Source organism: Symphalangus syndactylus, chromosome 3 (assembly GCF_028878055.3).
Source record: "Symphalangus syndactylus isolate Jambi chromosome 3, NHGRI_mSymSyn1-v2.1_pri, whole genome shotgun sequence".
Taxonomy (NCBI): domain Eukaryota; kingdom Metazoa; phylum Chordata; class Mammalia; order Primates; family Hylobatidae; genus Symphalangus; species Symphalangus syndactylus.
In genome coordinates, this window is record NC_072425.2 from 93,192,996 (window position 1) to 93,214,953 (window position 21,958).

Genomic DNA, 21,958 nt, shown 5'->3' on the forward strand with positions numbered 1-21,958 from the left:
GAAAGGGAGGGAGAGAGGAAGGAATGAAAGGAGAAAAAGAGGGAGAGAGGAAGGAAGGAAAGACGGGGGGAAGGAAAGGAGAAAGGGAAGGAGGGAGGGAGGGAGAAAGAAAAACATAACTGCAATTATAAAGAAGATTGTCAGAACTTTTTTATTATGACAACACATTTGGAAACCCATATGATCTCTGTAGAAAATTAAAATGGATATATTCATCTCATATAGAAGTAGAAAAACTGGGCCGGGTGCAGTGGTTCATGCCTGTAATCCCAGCACTTTGGAAGGCCAAGGCGGTTGGATCACCTGAGGTCAGGAGTTTGAGACCAGCCTGGCCAACATGGTGAAACCCCTTCTCTACTAAAAATACAAAAATTAGCCAGGCGTGGTGGCGGGTGCCTGTAGTCCTAGCTACTTGGGAGGCTGAGGCAGGAGAATCATTTGAACCCCAGAGGCAGAGGTTACAGTGAGCTGAGATCGCACCATTGAACTCCAGCCTGAACGACAGAGTGAGACTGTCTCAAAAAAAAAAAAAAAAGTAGAAAAACTGGAATAATCAATAATTGGAATAATCAATAATTAAGTAAAATTTATATAAATATGTTTAAATCTCCTACCACTTTCAAAAGCTGCAAACCAGAGTAAGCTTTACCAAACTTTAAGGACCAGTTAATTCTCATTTTACACTAATTATACCATTAGTTTAGAAAAAGATGGGAAGATACTCAACTCGTTTATTTGATAAGGCTAACATAATGCTGATGCCAAATAGTAAGAAGTTCCGCAAAACTATGGACCCAATCCACTTTATAAATACAGAGGCAAAAATTCTAAAAATGTTAGCAGGTTGATGCAGCCATCTGTTAAAAGGATTATAAGATATCATAGCCAAGTAAGGTTTTTCCAAGAATGTTAGGATAGTTCAGTTTTAGAAAACCTTTCAGTGTAATTCACTGTATTACAGAATAAAAGAGAAACAAATAGGATCATCTCAACAGATGCTAAAATGTATATTATAAAATATAATAACCTTTGATGGTATAAACTAACAAATCAGGATAGAATGACTCTTCTGTAACCTGATAGGTTTGCAGAAACCTTCCACAAACTTTAGCATCATATTTAATGTTCAAATAGAAGTACTAGAATAAAGACAAGAAGCTTCCTAAGTGTTCCTGAAGATTGAGTGGGCTGCAGACAGCCTTGGCCTCTGTGATGAGCCTTGAACACAGCACAGAGTTTTTTGCACTTTCATTCCCTTTCCCTGGAGCATTCTTCCTATAGTTATCTGCATTCCTTGCCTCCCTAACTCCTTTCAGGGCTTTTGTTCAAGTGCCACCTTTTCAGCGGGACATTCCTTGAATGTCCTCTTTAAAATAATAGTCTTCTTTTTCCCTCTGGCATTACTTCCCTTTATTGTTATTTTATTCCAGCACTTGGATCACTATCCATCTAGTCACCTGTACTGTAAGTCCCAGGGACTTAGACTATGGGAGGCATGAAGTTTGCTTATTGCTGCCTCCAATGTATAGATCAGTGTCTGACATATATTAAGCACTTATTAAATGTTTGCTGAATGAATGGATGTTGCATTTAATGACATAGAATTCCAATGTAATAGTCTAATGTTGATTCTTTGACTTAAGAATTATGAGAGAGGAACCTTATTTTTAAGGAGATTTTATCTAAAGAATTGTAGAAGCTTGTTTCTCATGCTATTCAGTTAAGCAGACTACCTACAAGGTTATCTTTGGGAAATGACAAGGACGTGAGGATTTTTACACTTGCATATCATTGAATCTAAGATGTCATAGATTTAAAAATTCATCTAGATATTTTTTAAATGAGGGGAGTGGAAACTGATGGTAATTTGTGAGACTTTAGTAAAGTGAAAATTCTGGAGATTTTAAATATAAAAGTGAGATGCATCTTAGAATTGATGAATTACAATATGATAACATTTTATGAAATCTTATCACTACCTTTCTAGTTTGAGTAGAGATGGATATTTATTTTAATATTCTGTCTGATACTAAGTTATTTCATCTTTACAATTGTAATATAACATTTTAAATTAACTTGCATCATGTATTTTGAACATGGGAATCTTCTACTTCTGGTAGATTAGCAGTATTGTTTCAAATTATTTCCTTTTCTGGATATTTACACTGAAATACTATAAAAACTCTAGAATAAATAGAAAATTTATAACATGGTGGGTTTATATCTCTATGGAGCATCAAAATTTATTAATATTAGTTCTTTTTACTTTGCCCATGGAAAAGTTTTTATACCAAGAAAATGCATAGTAATCATTGCAGTCAAAATTTATAATTTCCTTCTTACTGTTCTAAATTCTTATAACACAAAATTGTACTAAGATAGGAAAGTACATGTGATATCCACTTCTTTGAAAAATAAGTGTAAATTTGTTACTTATCACTAGTTTTTTTTCTAATACCCAGGACCATCTACCACAGCACTTAAATTTGATGTCTGAAAATCATATACTGCATTACAAACATGACAAAAAGAGCAGGTTCAGAGACTGCACAGCAGATGCCATGATTGGGATACACATTTACCTTTTTTTTTGAGACAGAGTCTCACTCTGTCACCCACGCTGGAGTGCAGTGGTGCCATCTCGGCTCACTGCAACCTCCACCTCCCAGGTTCAAGTGATTCTCCTGCTTCAGCTTCCCGAGTAGCTGCGACTGTAGGCACCCACCACCAAGCCCGGCTAATTTTTGTATTTTTAGTGGAGACAGGGTTTTGCCATGTTGGCCAGGCTGGTCTTGAACTCCTGATCTCAAGTGATCTGCCCACCTCGGCCTCCCAAAGTGCTGGGATTACAGGCGTGAGCCACCGTACCCGGCCGATACTTACCTTTCTGGAAAGAAACTCTCTCATTGATTTGCTCTAAAAACCAATTTCTGCTAAGGTGACAGCTGGTAAACAGAAAAGAACAAGTGAGAAAGAGAAAAGAGCCAGGAAAATTTTTTTTACATGAGAGGAAAGGGAGTAGTAGGAGACAGGTGAATGGGCAGAAGTGATTAACACAGATGACAGTGAAAACACAAACACAGGAAAATACGGACAGTTGGCGATGTGAGATTCAAAAGTTCCGCATATCTGTTTTGCTCTTAAGCAGATTATTGCATTCTGTTGAAAGCTTTGTGTTTTGTTTTGGTTTGGTTTGTTTTGTTTAAACTATAGGCCAGTTCTGTAGGCTGGGGATTATTCATTCTCAGAGCTAGATAACCTCTTGTAGGTTGGATTGCTGGGTGATTGACTGCCCACCTGTTCTGGATAAACAGAAAAAAACTAAGTCCATGGTGAAGTCGGGGTCCTAAAATCTGCAAAAGAAACAGCTGTTTGCTTCTTTGTGGTAGCCTTTCTGATGGGCCTGTGTCCTTCCCCTACCACCCCTCAGGCTACACACTAGCTTCTTATGGACAAATTCTATCATCCTTTAGGAGATATCACCCTAGTCATGCTCGCGATATGGTTTTGCCTTATTTAAAATCTAAAGGCCATGCAGTCCATTCCTACTCCCTTGAAGCACTCCATTGGCTGCCTCTGTACAACGAGATTTACCCACACCCACCCACCCACTCCCAGCATACTAATATTCCATCTCTGTAGAGACTCCCAGCCAAGGGAGTCTTCAAAGTTATCATCTGCTTATCATTTTTCCATTCTTACTCTCAAGAAATGTCCGTTGCTTCCACGGAGTTGCCTCTTGTGCGACTGAAAGGTCCCAGCCTCTCTATCATTCTCGTCTCCACAACCCTCTGAACATAGTGTGTACTGCATTAACAAGATGATGGCTTATGTTCATAATAATAATCTGGAAGCATCAAGAATAATTCACATTATGTTAGCATTCTAAGCTTCACTAAGGTAGCGGATTATATGTTTTACAGAGCTTTTCATCCAAAACAACTTTGATGTTTTGGTACTTACAGTGTTTCGCCTACATAACTGAGAAAATTCACTCACAGTAACAGCTCATCCATTTATCTACCAAATAATAGTAGTGCCTAGTACATGAAATGTTGGATGTTTCTTTGAATATGCACAAAGCATGTGGAGACCAGTGTAGCCTAGCGTAAATACTACCAACCATTTCTCCATATATATACAATCACATATAATGAAATCATATGTATGATCAAAATATATGTGTGATTTGACCAAACAATATACCCTAAATACTACCAACCATTTCTCTATATTTATACAATCACATATAATCAAATCATATGTATGATCAAAATATATGTGTGATTTGGGGAATCATGGTTTTAAAAAATGATACCACTGTAATATGCATTTCCTGCACCTTTTCTCATTGACAATAATTTGTGAAAAATGTTCCAGTTCAGTAGATACAGATGAAGTCATTCATTTAATAGCTTCATAATATCCCATGTTATGCACATACCATACTTTATTCAATTTTCCCCTTGAGAGGCATTATTTGAGATTTTTCTTCTTTTAAAAAAATGTGTTTGTATCCATTTGTTCATTTGCTTTCTGAGAAAGTAAGTATGTTTGGAAAATGTGGTTTCAATCCCTGCCCCCACCATTTATTAGTCATGTGAGGTTGAGCAAGTCCTCTCTGAATCTGTTTGCTAATCTGTAAAAAAATTTGTAGTAATAAAACCATCTCTTCCTCAGAAGTTTATGGAAGATCCAAGTGTGGAAGTAAATATAAAAATACATATTATAATGACCATTTTAATTTATTCATATTCGTTTTATGTTTCTAATTGCAGAAATTGTTTATAGGTACAGAAAAGATAAAACAGTAAAATTAATACTTTTTTCCTCTTTCTATTAAAGAATGGAATGACTCCTCTAATGCATGCAGCATATAAAGGAAAACTCGATATGTGCAAATTACTACTGCGACATGGAGCAGATGTAAATTGTCATCAGCATGAACATGGATACACAGCCCTCATGTTTGCTGCACTTTCTGGTGAAGTTTTAGTATTTATAAATATGAGTTACCTATACAAACTTGTTATAAGTACATGTATACTAAAAGATTAAATTCATTTTGATTTTAGTAATTTTATGATCAACTTTTATGGAAAGGAAGATGACAGTTGGTTGTTGAAAAGCTATAATGCAGGAAATAAATTATATAGTGAATTTGGTGATTTGTTTCTTTTGTTATTTAAATCAATTGATTCTTTATGTGGACAACATTTTGATGGAATTGAGGAACTGGATCTGTTTTTCTTTCAAGTTACCTCCTTTGATGTTCTATATCTTTATATTTTCAAGTGATATGAAAACTTCTTTGTTCTCTTGATCAAACTGTTGCCGTGATAGAGCTGTCTGTTTGCCTCGCTGGCACATGTGTACTAAATATGATGATCCATTTAGAAACTTACTCGGATTTGTATTGTTTATTATTTGCTGAATAAGGACAATTTAGAAATACTGTCTAAAATTAAGTGGGGTTATCTGTAATTGGTGCAGCTCTTTGAAAAATACAGAAGTAATGTAATATCCTTGTACTTTGAAGATAATAATCTATATTTTCATAATCCTGGAACCCAGAAGCACTTCTAAGCATTATATAAACCACACAATCCGAAAAGGACAATATTGATAAAAATTTAACATTTTCATTTGTAGGATATACCATAGAGTTAAAATACAAATGAAAAACTAAAAATATTTATTATGTATCTTAAAAGATTATATTGTTAAATATAAAAAGTTCTTTTAGCTGGGCACAGTGGCTCACACCTGTAATCCCAGCACTTTGGGAGGCCAAGGCAGGCTGATTGCTTGAGCCCAGGAGTTCGGACCATCCTAGGCAACACCGTGAGACCCCGTCTCTACCAAAATAACAAATATTAGCCAGGGACAGTGGCGTATGTCTGTGGTCCCAGCTACTCAGGAGGCTGAGGCAGGAGGATTTTTGAGCCTGGGAGGCAGAGGTTGCAGTGAGCTGAGATCGTGCCCCTGAACTCGAGCCTGGGTGACACAGTGAGACTGTGTCTCAAAAAAAAAAAAAAAAAGAAGACTTCTTATAAATCAATTATAAAAAGAAAAATACTACAGTAGAAAATTGGATGGAAAACAAAAGAAATACAACTGGCTGATCAAAATATAAAACATTTTGCACAGTAATCAAAGAAATGCAAATTAGAACAATAAATTTTATTTTTTAGCTTATTATACTGGCAAATGTTAAGAAAGAGCTATAATGCTCAGGAACTTCTTTACACTGTTTGGGGGAGTGCATGTCAGTCCAACCTTGCTGGATGGCAGCCTGGCAAAATGCATTTAAAATATGCATAATCTTTGATCTGGCAATATTTCCCAGGAACTGTTCCTAAGGAAATCATAATTCAAACTTGCGAAAATGAATGGAAAATACTTTTCACTGAGATAGTTCATAATAGCAAAATACCCATAATGACTACTTTAGTAGAAGAATGTGAATAGAACAACGTGTATGTTTAGATAGAAAAAAGGTGTAGAAAGATAGATGCCCAGTGGTTAATAGTTCTTCCAGAGCCTGTAAGTGTGAGGAATGGGATGGGTTAGTCGATATTAAAGGGGAATCCTATTCATTTTATCTCTTTTTAAAAAATTGTTTTGTATGTGTATTTTGATTTTATAGTAAGTGTTACCTCTAGGAAAATATATTTCATTTTGTTTAAAAAGGCAATATTCAATTCCATACTGCTTTTGCATTGCTTGATTTGTTTTCCAGAAAATAAGGTTAATTTCTAAGGTTCTATAGCATTTTATTCTTTACTGTAGTTATGATTCATGTTTTAAAAGAATGAAAATATCCACATGACAGAAACCTAAAACTAACTGGGGGAATAAAGGGTATAGAGAGTTTAGAAAGGGATGTTTAAATTGTGTCCTCCTTAACATTAACAAATGTGTTCCCTTTAAAACTCTAGGTAATAAAGACATCACATGGGTAATGTTAGAAGCTGGTGCTGAGACAGATGTTGTCAACTCTGTGGGAAGAACAGCAGCTCAGATGGCAGCCTTTGTGGGTGAGATTTTGCTGGCAGTTTTACATTAGATTATACCCAAAATTTCCCTTGTGGAAAAAAAACCACTTTTCTTCTCATGGTGAAAATATTATCATGTTGCTTTAAAAAAACTTAAGTATTTACAGTCCACTGTAACTTAATGAAACACCTAGTCACTCTGGAGAAAACAAACGGCTATTTCGAATTTCCACTTTTTGGAACACAAAGAATAGTGGGGCCATTTTAATTGCTCACAAATGCTTATAACGTGTATTTTATGTCTCTGATGGAAGTAGCCAACGCTAATGTTTAAGAATGTGAACCGAGAAGTCAGTAATCCCAAGTTAAATTTTGGCTGTGCCACGTGATAGCAAAGTACTTAATAACTCTGACCTTCAGTTTCGTCATGGTAAAATGTTACAGGGTTATCGTGAGGATTAAAAGAGGTGATAGACTTGAGCTTTCCATGTAACACTAATAAATGGTATTAGTTACTGTTGTTAATAATTATTACAACAATGATATAACTCTTACGAAAGAGTACTTGATAATAATATACAACTACTTCGTTATCATTCTCATCAACCACAGACATTTATTTTGTGTGCCCAGTAATTCTTGGCATGTTAATCCTATTACTTGACATAATGTAAAGAAAGAGTGGGAGTGAATTCTTGTTCTTTGGTATTTTGACACCATTGAATTGGTGGTGAAGAGAGTCCACTGAGAGAAAAGCAAAGATAGCAACATCTGATTTATTGGGAGTGCAGTTAAGTGGCCTTATAGGGACTAATAATTCATTAAACAAATAATGTTCACAACCTATAAAGCAAGCATCACTGTAGGTGTCTTGGTTATAGTAACAAGACAGGCTGTTCATACTTTCATGGCACTTAAAGGGTAATAGCAATGACAAATGGTGCGAAAATACATACTCCAAGGTAGAACTTCAGAGCTCCATAAAAATAGACGTGGAGGATCTATGCCATTCAAGGGGGTTTTGAGAGAAGTCAAGTTCAGATACAGTGTAAATTAGGTGTGGAGGATGGTAACTGAATATTATGTTAAATTTTATTAGAACATTTTCTTGAAACTACTAATAGAAGCTGCCATTGATTAAGCCAGACACTCAGTTGCTTTATGACAGCTTTTTCTGTTAGAAGAAATATCCTTATTTTAATTTCAGAAGGACTTGAGAAAGGTATGGCCTTGTGTAAGCTTCGGAGAAATATTTTAACTCCCATATGTACAGGCCCCAAGTTGCCCCCATCTCCGTTCTAAGCTAATTTTGAGGGTGTCACTGCAGGGGGAAAGAACACTAAAGTAGGAATCTGGAGACTTGAACTTTAGTTCATGTGTGCTGATAATTAGTTATAGGATCACGGGCAAATTCCTTTACCTCCATAGGCCTCAGTTTTCTGATCTGTATGCAAAGAAGCAGGGGAATTAGGTGATCTCTGAACTTCTATTTAACTGTACAAGTTTTCAGTATATCCACGATGTAACGAAATATTGCTCAGATACAGGTAAAAGAATTATCCCAAGATCACAGGTCTGGAAATGGAGGAGTCTCTTCTTTCAGACATTAATACAATGTTCCTTTCTTTTTCTTAACACTACAATAATAACAAAATTACTACAGTAAAACTTGTTTGCAATCTTATCCTAAAATAAGAGTAATGTTTTCATTCCATTTTAATATATTTAGCTAATTTCACAGACAGAAAATTACATTGCACCCTTCCAGTTGTTACTGTATTTTCCAAATAATTAGCCTTTAAAAAAGCTCATTTCCCCTTTTTGTTTCCTTCAAGTGGATCAGTATGTATACATGTGTACATACATACATAAGATTTTTGTCATTTTTTAAAAATGCCACCCATCACACAGCAGATATTCCTTGTAGCTTGTTTTCTTCACTTACTAATACATCATGGAAGTTCCTCCCATCTCAGTAGGTGTAATTCGTTTCCTTCAACAGCTACATGATATTCCATGATATAGATGTTCCACAAGCTCTCCCTTATTGATGGATTTTACAGTTTTTTAACCACTTTTCTACAAATAATGTAATAGTCATCCTTGATTTTCTATTTTTTATAAGTTAGTACTTGAATATTTTTTACATGTTAGAACTTTAATATCTCTAAAGTATTTCTTAGAAGTAAAATTCTGAGACAAAGGATATAGAGTTTTTATTTTTATTTATTTATTTTTGAGACGGAGTCTCGCCCTGTCGCCCAGGCTGGAGTGCAGTGGCCCAACCTCGGCTCACTGCAACCTCCGCCTGCCGGGTTCAAGTGATTCTCCTGCCTCAGCCTCCCAACTAGCTGGGATTAGAGGTGTGCGCCACCACGCCTAGCTAATTTTTTTTGTATTTTTAGTAGAGATGGGGTTTCACCATGTTGGTCAGGCTGGTCGTGAACTCCTGACCTTGTGATCTGCCCACCTTGGCCTCCCAAAGTGCTGGGATTACAGCCACCACGCCCGGCCTAGAGTTTTAATTTTAATATAAGTCTAGATTCCTTTCCAAAAGGGCATAGTAATTCACAGTAATATCCTCATCAGAGCTGGGTATTATCATTCTTTCATTTTTGCCAATCTGATAGTTAAAAAGATGGTACATTTTCAGCTTACTTTCCCCTCATTATTCATGAAATTAAGCACTTCTGTTGTTGGTAATTTGTATTTTTACTTTTGTGGATTACCTGCTTATACTCTTTATTCATTTTCTTGTGGGGGGATGCCCTTGGTTATTGCTTTGAGGAGCTTTGTGCATACAAATCCATTATCTAACAAATGTGTTTCAAATATTTTATGCCAGTCCTCCTCCTCCTCCTCCTCCTCTTCCTCCTCTTTCTTCTTCTTTTTATTCCTCTTCCTCCTCTTCCTCCTCCTCCTCCTCTTCTTCTTCTTCCTTCTTTCTTCTTCTTTTTTAACTTCATGGAGACCTTTACCATAGGAAATTTATTTATTTATTTATTTATTTATTTATTTATTTATTTATTTTATTTTATTTTATTTTTTTGAGACGGAGTCTCACTCTGTCACCCAGGCTGGAGTGCAGTGGCATAATCTCGGCTCACTGCAACCTCCACCTCCTGGGTTCAAGCGATTCTCCTGCCTCAGCCTCCCATGTAGCTGGGACTACAGGTATGTGCCACCACACCCAGCTAATTGTATTTTTAGTAGAGATGGGGTTTAGCCATGTTGGCCAGGTTGGTCTCGAACTCCTGATCTCAGGTGATCGTCCCACCTCCCAAAGTCCTAGGATTACAGACATGAACCACTGTGCCTGGCAGGAAATTTATTTTTAAGTAGTCATATTTTTTCTTTTATAGCTTCCATGTTTCTTGTTTTGCTAAAAGTGGGCCTCTTAACCAGGAGTTACATAAGTATTCTCCTAAATATCCTTCAGTTATTTTTTGTGATTTTTTTTGGTACCTCTAGAATTTATTTGTTTAGAGTTCATTTCCCCCCAGATATATAGCTAATTGTGATGGCACCATTTATTACACCAGCTAACATTTTCCTACTCAACTGAAATACCACCTTTGTGGTAAGTTAAATTCTCTTTTACTAAATGATTATATAATTATTTGCAGAGAATTAACATTTGTATGAGGTTAGGACTTTCCATCCAATTACACAGTACACTTTTACATTTCTTTTAGGGGAGGGGACTGACTTTTGGTCTTTCAGTAATATTTAATAGGTTCCTTCATATCAATCCTTTCTTTCAAAATTTATTTCTTAGTAATTTGTGGTTACTGTCCATATGGTAAAAATTTGCACTACCACTTCCACACTCAGTCACTTCCAGCTGGTTGTGGATAATAAAGAAAAGCTATTGATTTCTGTATTTTTTCTTATTTTTATTACAGTTTACTGGGTTTTCTAGCTATTAAATTTTATCTTGATTTCTATTTGAATTTGCTTCGGGCTAAGTAAGAAGAAATAGTAGTGATAATTGACATGCCTTTTTCCTGTTTTTAATGAAAATATTTTTAGCTTTTCACTTTTAATATGATATTACTATTGGTTTCATCATTGTATAATGTCACTCTTTTTCTTGTTGAGTTCTTTTAGTTCTACTTTTACTGATATTACAGTTATTCCTAATTCCATTTTTTGTCAATAATCTGCTCATCTGTTATTTTCAATCTTTATCATTTCATTTAAGTAGTACAACTTATAAACATATAGGTGGGTTCTGTTTTATAATCTAAAATGTTAGTTTCCCTCTCTTAACAGGTATTTAGCTTATGTATATTTAATGTAATTACTGATATATGTGGTTGCATTCCTCCTCTTTTACCTCATTTTTACTCTTTATTTTACTTGACTATTGTTTGTGCATGCGTCTGTGTGTGTGTGTGTGTGTGTGTCTGTGTGCGCACGCACGCACATGTATTTCCTTGAAGTGATTGGCTGGTCAAAACTGTACAGTACCACATCCCCCATCCCCAAGGCCCCATATTTACCCATTTAGCAACCTTATAAGATGAAATCCTTATACTTCATTTATTTCACCACATTCTCTGTTTTTGCCTTGTCAGGCCACAGGTCTTTCCTTTCTGCCTTCTCTGATACTTCCTCAAAACCTGTGCCAATCATACCTGTAGCTGCGGACTTTGCTGAGAGAGTCTAGTATTTTTAGCACGAGCTGTAATGAGAGTGTCATTGACAGGGTGTTGCTTCTCTTTCAGTAATCCATACCACCAGCTGTATGATTTGGTTGTCATCTATCTTCACCCACTCATGTGAACTCACTCTCTTACTGTCCTCTCTCTCCTCCCCTTTGTCTCCATTTCTGCATTTTTGTCTTTACATCTCTGTTCTCATTTAGATTTTGGTTATAGGACCTTTTCAAATGGGTTACGTAGGTTGTATATTCTTTGAAACACATCATGACAAAACTATTAATACCTTTCTTTCTGAAATGTGAGTCATATTTTGCCTAGCTTTCTGACTCATATCACAGTTCTTTTCTCTCAGACATAGAAGTTATTCTACAGTTTTCTAAGTTCTGGCTTTGCAAATGAGAATTCAACTTACTTTCCATTGTAAACTTTACATTTCTCATTCTGGAAGAGCGTTTGATTTTCAGCTTATCCTTGGAAGTAAAATATTTGAAAAGAATATGTCTTGTATGTGTGTGTTCCTATTAATCCACTCAGTGAGCCCTGTAAGTCTAGAGGACTCAAATGTAGTGATTGTAATATGGGAGCAAAATGATATACTGGCTTCTCCACCTGCAGCATTTATTTTCTGTATTAATAGTATTATTTTATTTATGTATATTCAGAATTTATAAATTTAAAACTAGTAAAATGTTTAAGAATTTCAATTACAAAAATTTAAACCTAAACGACAAAGTATTTACAAAGATAAACTTTAAACATATTATTCAAATATGTTATTAGCAGATTAATTAAAATAAAATATCAAAATAAGCATTACCTAAAATGAAAAACCTTAATCTGGAAAAAAAAAGGTAAAGTAATATTTTTTTTTCTTTTTAAAAAGGTATAATTAGGCTGGGCACGGTGGCTCATGCCTGTAATCCCAGCACTTTGGGAGGCTGAGGCGGGCGGATCACCTGAGGTTGGGAGTTCGAGACCAGCCTGATCAACATGGAGAAACCCCGCCTCTACTAAAAAATACAAAATTAGTTGGGCGTAGTGGCAGGCACCTGTAATCCCAGCTACTCAGGAGGCTAAGGCAAGACAATCCCTTGAGCCTAGGAGGCATAGGTTGCGGTGAGCCAAGATCGCGCCATTACACTCTAGCCTGGGCAAAAAGAGCAAAACTCCGTCTCAAAAAAAAAAAAGGTATAATAAAGAAATCCCTAGTCTTGTGACAGTATCTTTGTTATGTAGCAATTATTTTTATGTACAGATATTTCTACCTGCTACCTGCTTTTCCTAATTGTACTAGTTGGAGGACTGATGAGAAGATGCAGTTATAAGCTAATTCCATATTTTTCTCTGACTCCTTTATCTTCAGGTCTTCCTATGTCTGGTTCAGTACTTTTGATGAGCTATTTTAGAACTTTTTTGTGTGTGTATGGAAACACCTATCTTTTTATTGAAGCTGGATGTAGATTTTGTTTTAAGGAAGCATGTGCAGTTTGTCTTCATCTTCTCTGGTTTCTTCACATACAGTTGTAAATTTCCTCACAATTACTTGGGTTGATTTTGATACTGTCTTCATAACCCACTTGCATTAGATTTGCTTGGTTGAATGTCATTTTTCTCTCTTGAAGATTCTGGAAGGAAAGGTGATCATTTTCTAAACAGAGCACCTTGGCTTATTTCACATTTTTAATATAGACTGGTACTGTTTGACTTCTCAAGACGTATATACTGGGGAAAGAAATAAAAGAAATACGCACCTCCCCCAGTCCTCCCAAAAAGAAAGAAATTGGGTGTTCTGGTACTTAATAAAAGCATAGAGTACCAAAAGTGGTATTGTGATCACTATTAAATTCTCTTTTCAAATCAGGGAAGTTTTCTTTTATCGTTTGTTTAATTCTCCATCTATTCCTTTTTTTCCTTTGAGATTTCTGTTAATTTTCACTATTAGATTTCCTAGATTTGTTCTTCAGCTCTTTCATCTCTTGTATAATGATTTCTATATCTGAATTTTTCTGTTTTGAGATATTTCATCCACTCGATCTTTTTTGTTTGTTTTGTTGAGACAGGGTGTCTGTTACCCAGGCTTGAATGCAGTGGTGTGATCAAAACTCATTGAAGCTTTGGCTGGGCATGGTGGCTCACGCCTGTAATCCCAGCACTTTGGGAGGCTAAGGCAGGCAGATCACCTGAGGTCAGGAGTTTGAGACCAGCCTGGCAAACATAGTGAAACCCCATCTGAAAATACAAAATAGATTAGCCGGGTGTGGTGGCACACACCTGTAGTCTCAGCTACTTGGGAAGCTGAGGCAGGAGAATTGCTTGAACCCAGGAGGCAGAGGTTGCAGTGAGCCAAGATCATGCCACTGCACTACAGCCTGGGCAACAGAGCCAGACTCTGTCTCACCAAAAAAAAAAAAAAAAAAAAAACACGCTCACTGTAGCCTTCAACTCCTGGCCCCAAGCAATCCTCCTTCCTTAGTCTCCCAAGTAGCTGGGACTACAGGCACGTATCACTGTATCCACCTAATTTTTTAAATTATTTGTAGAAATGGGGTTGTGCTATGTTACCCAGGCTGGTCTGCATCTCCTGGGCTTAAGCAATCCTCCTGCCTCAGCCTCCCAAAGTGCTGGGATTATAGGCATGAGCCACCATGCCTGGCCTTGATCCTCTGTGTTACTAATTTAGTTCTCAATAGTAACCAGGATCACCTCTTTCAGTTTGCCTGTTAATTTTTAAAATTTGAATCTCTCTGCAGCTCTTGAAAGTCTATTTATATATTATAATTGAATCTGCTTAACTTAAGTGCTCTTATTAGCTGTAGTTGTGGTAGTTATTGTTATGGTAAATGTTATCCACACATTTTCAACCCAAGAAGCCCTCTGTTGGAGGCATTGCATAGTCTTCAGAATTGCTGGATCCCCATAGATACCTTGTTCTGTACCTCTCAGGAAGTCAGGTAAAGCTGATAGGGTCCTGGATCAGTGAAAGAAGAAAATTTAATGTCTCAATTAAGACATTAATTAATTACTTTAGAAAATTATCATCCCTCCTTCTAGAATCTTCAAGAAGAGAGAAAAATGACATTCAACCAAGCAAATCTAATGCAAGTGGGTTATGAATACAGCATCAAAATCAACCCAGGTAACTGTGGGGAAATTTACAACTGTGTATGAAGAAACCAGGGAAGATGAAGACAAACTGCATATGCTTCCTTAAAACAAAATCTACATCCAGCTTCAATAAAAAGATAGGTGTTGCCATAAAAAAAAAAGTTCTAAAATGTCTGATCAAAAATATTCAACCATTTAATTGAGACATTAAGCTGGTTTGGTCAGCAAACCAGCTGAGGCACAAGGATGAAGCCCACCACTCCTGGGTTCTCCCAGGAACTTTCAGGGACAAGCAGAGCCCTCTGCCAGCCTCAAGCACCAGCGTCCAGCCAGCCCACAGTGCCATCCCCACGCAGGTCACCTGTTGTCGGCAGGATCAAGCAGGCGCTCCCAGGACCAAGCACAAGCAGGCAGGGGCCATGCAGGCTGCCCGGGGGGACCACTCCCCCGGAGCGGGGGCCATGGCATCTGCACGCTCTCCCCAGGCGCGCCTCCGCTGGTCCCCCAGCCCTCATCAGGCAGAGCGGAGGAAGAAGTCTCCTCCGGAGATCCAGGAAGAGCCTGCGCCCTCCTGTGTGCCCTGTGGATTCTGCCTGCTTGCCCAGAGTGACCACTGCTTTGCTCCAGAGAGGTAGTGGAGAGAGAGCTAGGGAGGGGTGGCTGCAGGAGCACACTTGCAGGCCAGCAGCTTCACCAGGGAAGAATTTGCTTTCATAGAACCATTTTTAACTAGAGATGGCTTAGAGAAGTGGCTTGGAATTCTATGCAAAGCCACGATGTGGATTCCAAGCTTATGGGAGCAAAAGCCTTTTCTCTACATTTCACAAAGAGGGCAAGCTTTTCTCAAATTTAGGGGGTAAGGGATAAGGGGGAGAGGGATTTAGTTTAATATTATCATTATAGTAAGAACAATACTTTATATGGAGTAAATTTAAATTTTGTGTAAATACAACCGGATGTGATTAGGGAAACGAGCATCATTTGTATAGGCTGGGAAGAAGAGACATTTAACTTACAAGCAACTGTTATAAAATACTTAAGGTCTCTTACAAGTTGAATAGTGCTTTCTTTTGTAACCTACGTAATCTTCATATGTATTTTGGATTCTGTGTCTTTCAAAGATTGTTTATCAACTTTACAAGGAATGTTTATAAATGTTCTCTATAATATTTTATCTCTCCTCCTCCTCCTCTACACTCCTTTCCTGAAAAATAAAGATACTGGTGCATGTTTACATCATAAAAATAGCAACATAATTAATTTTAAAAACCAGATATGTTATTTTTAATACTAAAACTACAACTTTTCTATTTTCTATGAAAAGGTCAACATGATTGTGTGACCATAATCAACAATTTCTTTCCTCGAGAGAGACTGGATTATTACACTAAGCCCCAGGGACTGGATAAAGAGCCAAAACTGCCCCCAAAGTTGGCAGGCCCACTGCACAAAATTATCACCACAACGAATCTTCATCCTGTCAAGGTAGTGTGGTGTCTACCGTATTTGCTTTTTATGTAAATATTGCTTCAGAGTTTAAACTGCTTTTATTATACAGGATCATAATTGTCTTGGGTTGGGTTTTGTAGATGTAGAGCTTGCAGTGGGCTCTTTTGGCCTGCTAATTTATTGAAGGAACACTCTGTTGAAACCTGGAAGTGAGCGAGCAAGAGAGAAACAGACTAAAGCATCAGGAAAAGCCATGCAAAGAGATGGGTTTGCTGAAGCCTAGCTTCCACCTCATCCCATCGGGAGCTCTGGAGTGTGAGTGGCTCCAGAGAGGCAAGGGGATTCTTTTGTATTCATCAGTCTGTTGTTGGGTGGGGCCTGTCTCCAGAGGGAAAGGACAGCCTCCCACATAGTACCAAGTGAGGTGGCTCCCTTTCAATGAGGATAGTCCTCTGGGGAAAAGACCATAGTAGCTGACCCTGAGAGCCCCTGGGGCCTGGTATACAGGCCTGGCAAAAAGGATGTATGTGGGGCACTAACAGCATCTATTACAATAATTGTCTTTCTAAGAAAGATTCTGAAATGTAATCATGAGCACGTTTTTAAGCTAAGTGGCTATTTGATGCCTTTAAATAACATAGTTCTTCCAGTAATTCATCAAATCAGATTTTCAAATTTCATAGGCCAACACATAAGTTCAAATGGCTTAACTGGGAAACTTCAAGAGCTATTCTGAAATATTTCACTGCTATTGTCTTCCAGATTTTAAAAATACAGGCTTTTGCTGTTGTTGTTTACAACATAATTTTTTTAAAAAAATCCAGCTAAACAAGTATAATTTCCTCAATAATCATCACAGAAAACTACACAGCTACATGCATGCTACAGTGAGGTCCTATTTCAATTTCAGTATCTATCACATGCTTTTACTCATAAAGATTTGATAGTAGTTCAGAGCTGTTTAAGTGAGCAAGATAGTAAGTTGTGTCAAAAGTTAAGGTTCTTCCTTAACATAAGGCGTTACTATCATGTAGTAAAATAGATTTCCCCAGAAGTTTATTACAAAAGAAGAATTTGTGCAGAGTCTGCTGAGCATCATGAAAATGAGTGGACAGTTCTTATAAGGTAACTAACTCTTTTGAAGACTGACACTCGTTCAAAGATATAAGATCCAAAATGTGCATAGTCTTATTACTTTGTTGATGCAACCGTGTGCATCTTTCTTGAGTACTTGAAGGTTGAGAAACAAACCAAATTTACTCATTGTGTGTTCCTCCACCCAAATTAATTTTCTAGGCCCTTAAGAGAGATGACAAACTAGTAGATACCTTTCGCATCAGACAGAAAAGTGAAATCTGCTATTTTTATTTTAGAAAACTCAGAGTTTTTCTTAATATTCTGGAAGAACTGCCAGAGGCAACACTTGTGATACTAAGTTGGCAAATTCAGTTGTGAACTGCATACTCATGTTTCTAGTGGAGATTACAGAGAGCTTAGAATTTAACCTTTAAAAAATATGTATTTTCTTCTGTGTTAGTGTTTCTCTCCCTCCCAGCATACCTAGGGAAAAGAGAACTAGAGAAGCATTGACCTCTGTCCATGGCACTCTTTCAGGCATGGGCTGGCTGGGATGGGGAGACAGGTTTCTGTCAGGGTACAGTATTTCTCAATGTAGAGAATGTGTGTGGTTCTATAAGACCCTTGTTCCTCTACTGCCTGAGCAATACAGGATATTCTGGCTTAGATTGATTTGAAGAAGTTCCCTGTATTTTGCTGATTCACTGTCTTTCGTATCTATGTTTCTACCCCTTCAGATTGCAATAAGGGTTTGTGGATTTTTTTTTTTTTTTTTTTTTTTTTTGAGATAGGGTCTCGCGCTGTCGCCCAGCCTGGAGTGCAGTGGTACAGATCTCAGCCTTCCAGGTTAAAGCAATTCTCCTGCCTCAGCCTCCTGAGTAGCTGGGATTACAGGTGCCCGCCACCACGCCTGGCTAATTTTTGTATTTCGGGTAGAGACGGGGTTTCTCCATGTTGGCCAGGCTTGTGGAATAATTTTTTATGTTTACTTGGAACCCAGTCTTTCAGGGTTAAATGTCCTAATAATAATTAATACTCTACCTTCAGTTATCTTTGAAGGTATATATTTTAAGTAAATTAGATTGAGGGCATAATTATGCAGACAATAATTTGTAAAGGTATATAGTCTGAAATAGACTACATAATATTTTTTAGAGTATAAAGGGGACTATCCTATTATATACCTTCCTCCAGACCAGACCTTGCTTTTTGTAGGTATAAACAATCTATTTGCTCAAAACCTTTTCTTTTATCCATCCTTTGGATATAAAAGCCACCCAGTTGCTTTTGTTGTTGTGGCCCATTTTTATTGCTCTACCCCCTTTTTAAGCTAGCATGGCCTTTCCTATGGAGTATTATTTAAAAAGTAATAACCACTGTGCAATGTTAAACAGCTTTTAAAACAAGCTCAGAAATTCTCCCCAATACACACCTTACTTTTCATTACAGTGCACGTAATATAGCTGTATTTGTGTCTAGATTAAGTGCCTGCCATAGCAGTAAGGATGCATTTGTTTTCAAAAAGGACTTGGAGGTTTGTGCTGATGCCCAGAATATGAAGGTTATCTAGGAGAAAAACAAAATCACAGAAAAAAATGTCAGCAGAGCAGGGTTTCTAAGTGGACAGGAGGCAGATGTGCACAGAACAATCATGTCTTTGATTATTGTGATTTTCAAGCCCAGTATTGAAGATTCAGCAGTTTTTAAAAATAGGATTTAAAAAATAAAAAGAATTCAAAATGCCACTACATAAACATATTCTCAGGTAGCAATCCTTTGAATGGTAAAAATTTACCTAGTTTTTAATGCCAATAGAAATATGTTTATTTGCTCCTCCTCATTAATTAATAAAATGGATTTCCTTTGTAATATATTACTTCATAATGCTGCAGAGATTAAGGAAGGAAACAAGTACAAATATCCTTTTGTGTGTAGCTATGTAATTGTTTCAATAAGCTCATGTTAATGATGTGGTTATTTGTCATTTTTCCTGGTGTATATTTGTGCTGTGTATTAAAACATAGATAAGGTCTGATGTCTCCAAACAAAAAATTATTAATCTGGGCTCTGTTTGAAATTTTTTGAAAGAATTCTCACTTGTAAGTTTAAGATTCTATAGTTGATTATAAATGCCATATATAAAAATACTGATCAAACAACTTTAAATGATTACAATTAGCAGAAGTAGAAACAGATAATTAATGAGTCTTTTCTTCTCCACCATAAATTGTCAAAGTATGTTTTGGTAAAGAGAGTTATCAATAAGGATTCTGATTATACTTACTTCATTAAGTCTAATACCTTATTATTAAGTGCTGGATTTTTGTAAAACACTGGATTGTGTATAAATCTAATAATGTCAAAAAGTGAAATTAGTTTAATTTTATAAGGACATTTAATCTGTGTTAAATTTCTAATTAGAGGGCTAGCTATGGGCTTTACTAATAGATGATCTTTTTTCATGCCTAAAGAAAAGAATCTAATTCAGGAAATCTACCTGTTGTTCCCTGACATGTACAGTCCCTGGGATATTGATTTAGCTGTAACAGGTAGGTTAGCAAGTACTGACTGGCTGTCTGCTCTGTGCATACAGTTGTGTCCCTGTTAACATTTGTTGTGGTCTTTGTGCTCCTTAGTTCAGCTAGATCCAAGTTCTTGTCTTACAACTAGGGAGAATTAGACAGGTGGACACTGGAGAATGAGTGGAGTAAAATTTATTAAGTGAAAGGAAAGCACTCAGCAAAGAGGGGACACGGGGGTGGTGGTTCCCTACCCAAAGGTGGGAAAGTGGCTGGGGCCAGGTCCTTTTATGGACTCAGAATGGGGAGTGCATGCTGATTGGTTTGTGAGTATGTAAAAAAGGTTAAAGCGAAGACACCACTCAATGGTGGGCACGACAGTGTAGAAAACCAGTTAGGAAAGGGTAGGTGTATGTAAAATACATGAAGGGTGGGGATCAATCGGAAGAAATTGAGTCAAACAGGAAGACAAGTTCTCAATCCAGTTTGAGGATTTAATTTGTAGCTTGGCTTTCAGGCTTTAAACTGTCTTTGGCTTGGAAGTGGGGATTCACTGAGGAGCCCCCCCATTCTCTCTAGGCATTTGGCTGCCTCCTGCCACTCTCACATTCACGTTTACATTACTGTTATGCCACCATGGATGTTTACAGCAGTCCTATGCAGACCTACTTCAAATAATCTACCCTACAACAAAGCTAATACAAAAATACTCCTTATTACACTAAATTTGAGCATAATCTGTGCATACATAGGAAATGTGGGACTCATGTAAGATTTGATCATTCTAATATTTCCCCTTTAAAGTTATTTATGGCTTCCTCTCTGACCTGTTCTCATTACTGTAGATGATTGGAAGCATCTTCAGGAAAATTTCCACAGAGAAATATAGTTAATTGGAAAGTAAAGCATGTTTCATTTTTAGACTTCATTCTGAAAAAAATCTCATTTTCTTGTGCTTAATAAGAATTAATGAGAATTGTAGTTCTCCTAGCCATGAAATTCTAGAGCTGAGTAATGTTAACTAAAAGTGGTTATTGCTCAATGATTTGATTCTTTATGTAAATGTACAAATTTGCCATGTTTATCTTTAGTAAAAGTGCATTTAACAGAGACTGTAAAATCATGTGCTCTTGAGTGGCATACTGGCACTCTGGCGTAGGTAGATGGCAGATCACATTATAACTTTGACATACAGAGTTCAAGAGATTCCACTATTTTAGGGTCTTTCTATATTAGTTCTATAAGTTCTGGGTAATTTGCATTCTAACAAATAACAGAATAACTTCATGATCCTAAGGAAGGCTTTCTTTGGTAATCTTTTGAAATCAACTAAATGGACTACTTAATTTGTACATGGACAAGTCCCTCCTTTAATACCTGAGTGCACTGGGATTTCCTCTAGATCGTGATGCTTGTAAATGAGAATCCCCTGCTGACAGAAGAAGCAGCCCTGAATAAATGCTACAGAGTGATGGATTTGATTTGTGAGAAATGTATGAAGCAAAGAGACATGAATGAAGTATTGGCTATGAAAATGCATTACATAAGCTGTATCTTTCAGAAATGCATTAACTTCTTAAAAGATGGAGAGAATAAACTGGACACCTTGATCAAAAGGTACTCTTTTTACTATGTCGTTTATAAAATACACTCAAGTGAATATTGGTTTTTTATATGAAGCCTCATTATTATGAGTTTCAAAATTAAACATTTTGGCAGCAATTGCTGTTGTTGGAATCACATTTAGTCTTTGACAAACAGAATAATATTATACTTGTATTGAGTGATTATTCAGTTCTGTATCCTTTACTGTGATGTTTTTGTTGTTACCAGCAATTTACAGATGAGGAATCTGAGGTTTGGAGAGGTTAAATAGCATGTGTAAGATCACACACCGAGAAAGTGGCCCAAGTCCAAATTTGAGAATATTTCATGCCCTAGGTTGCAGCTCTAGATTTATAATGGCATCCAGGGTGTCTCTGTTACTGTACTTTGGAGAGCTGTATGTTATGCTTGTTCTCTGACCACCAGAGATCAAATTCTCTTGCATCCTTACCTAGAAAAGGGAACTAAGTCTGAAGGGTGTGACTCTATGAGAGTTTTTATTCTTAGTACAAATAACTGACATGGTAATAAGTAACTA

The 21,958-nt window shown here is 36.9% G+C and overlaps 1 protein-coding gene across 3 annotated transcripts in view; it reads left to right on the top strand.

Moving 5' to 3' along the window:
- The window catches only part of ANKMY2 (ankyrin repeat and MYND domain containing 2), a 44,974-nt gene that overhangs the window by 13,655 nt on the left and 9,361 nt on the right, over window positions 1-21,958 (top strand). For all 3 annotated transcript variants that reach the window (XM_055272528.2, XM_055272525.2, XM_055272526.2), the window contains exons 3-6: window positions 4,846-4,984; window positions 6,942-7,040; window positions 16,095-16,255; window positions 21,218-21,432. In XM_055272528.2, coding sequence (XP_055128503.1) covers window positions 4,846-4,984; window positions 6,942-7,040; window positions 16,095-16,255; window positions 21,218-21,432 — 614 coding nt within the window. The remainder of the gene's footprint in view (window positions 1-4,845; window positions 4,985-6,941; window positions 7,041-16,094; window positions 16,256-21,217; window positions 21,433-21,958) is intronic.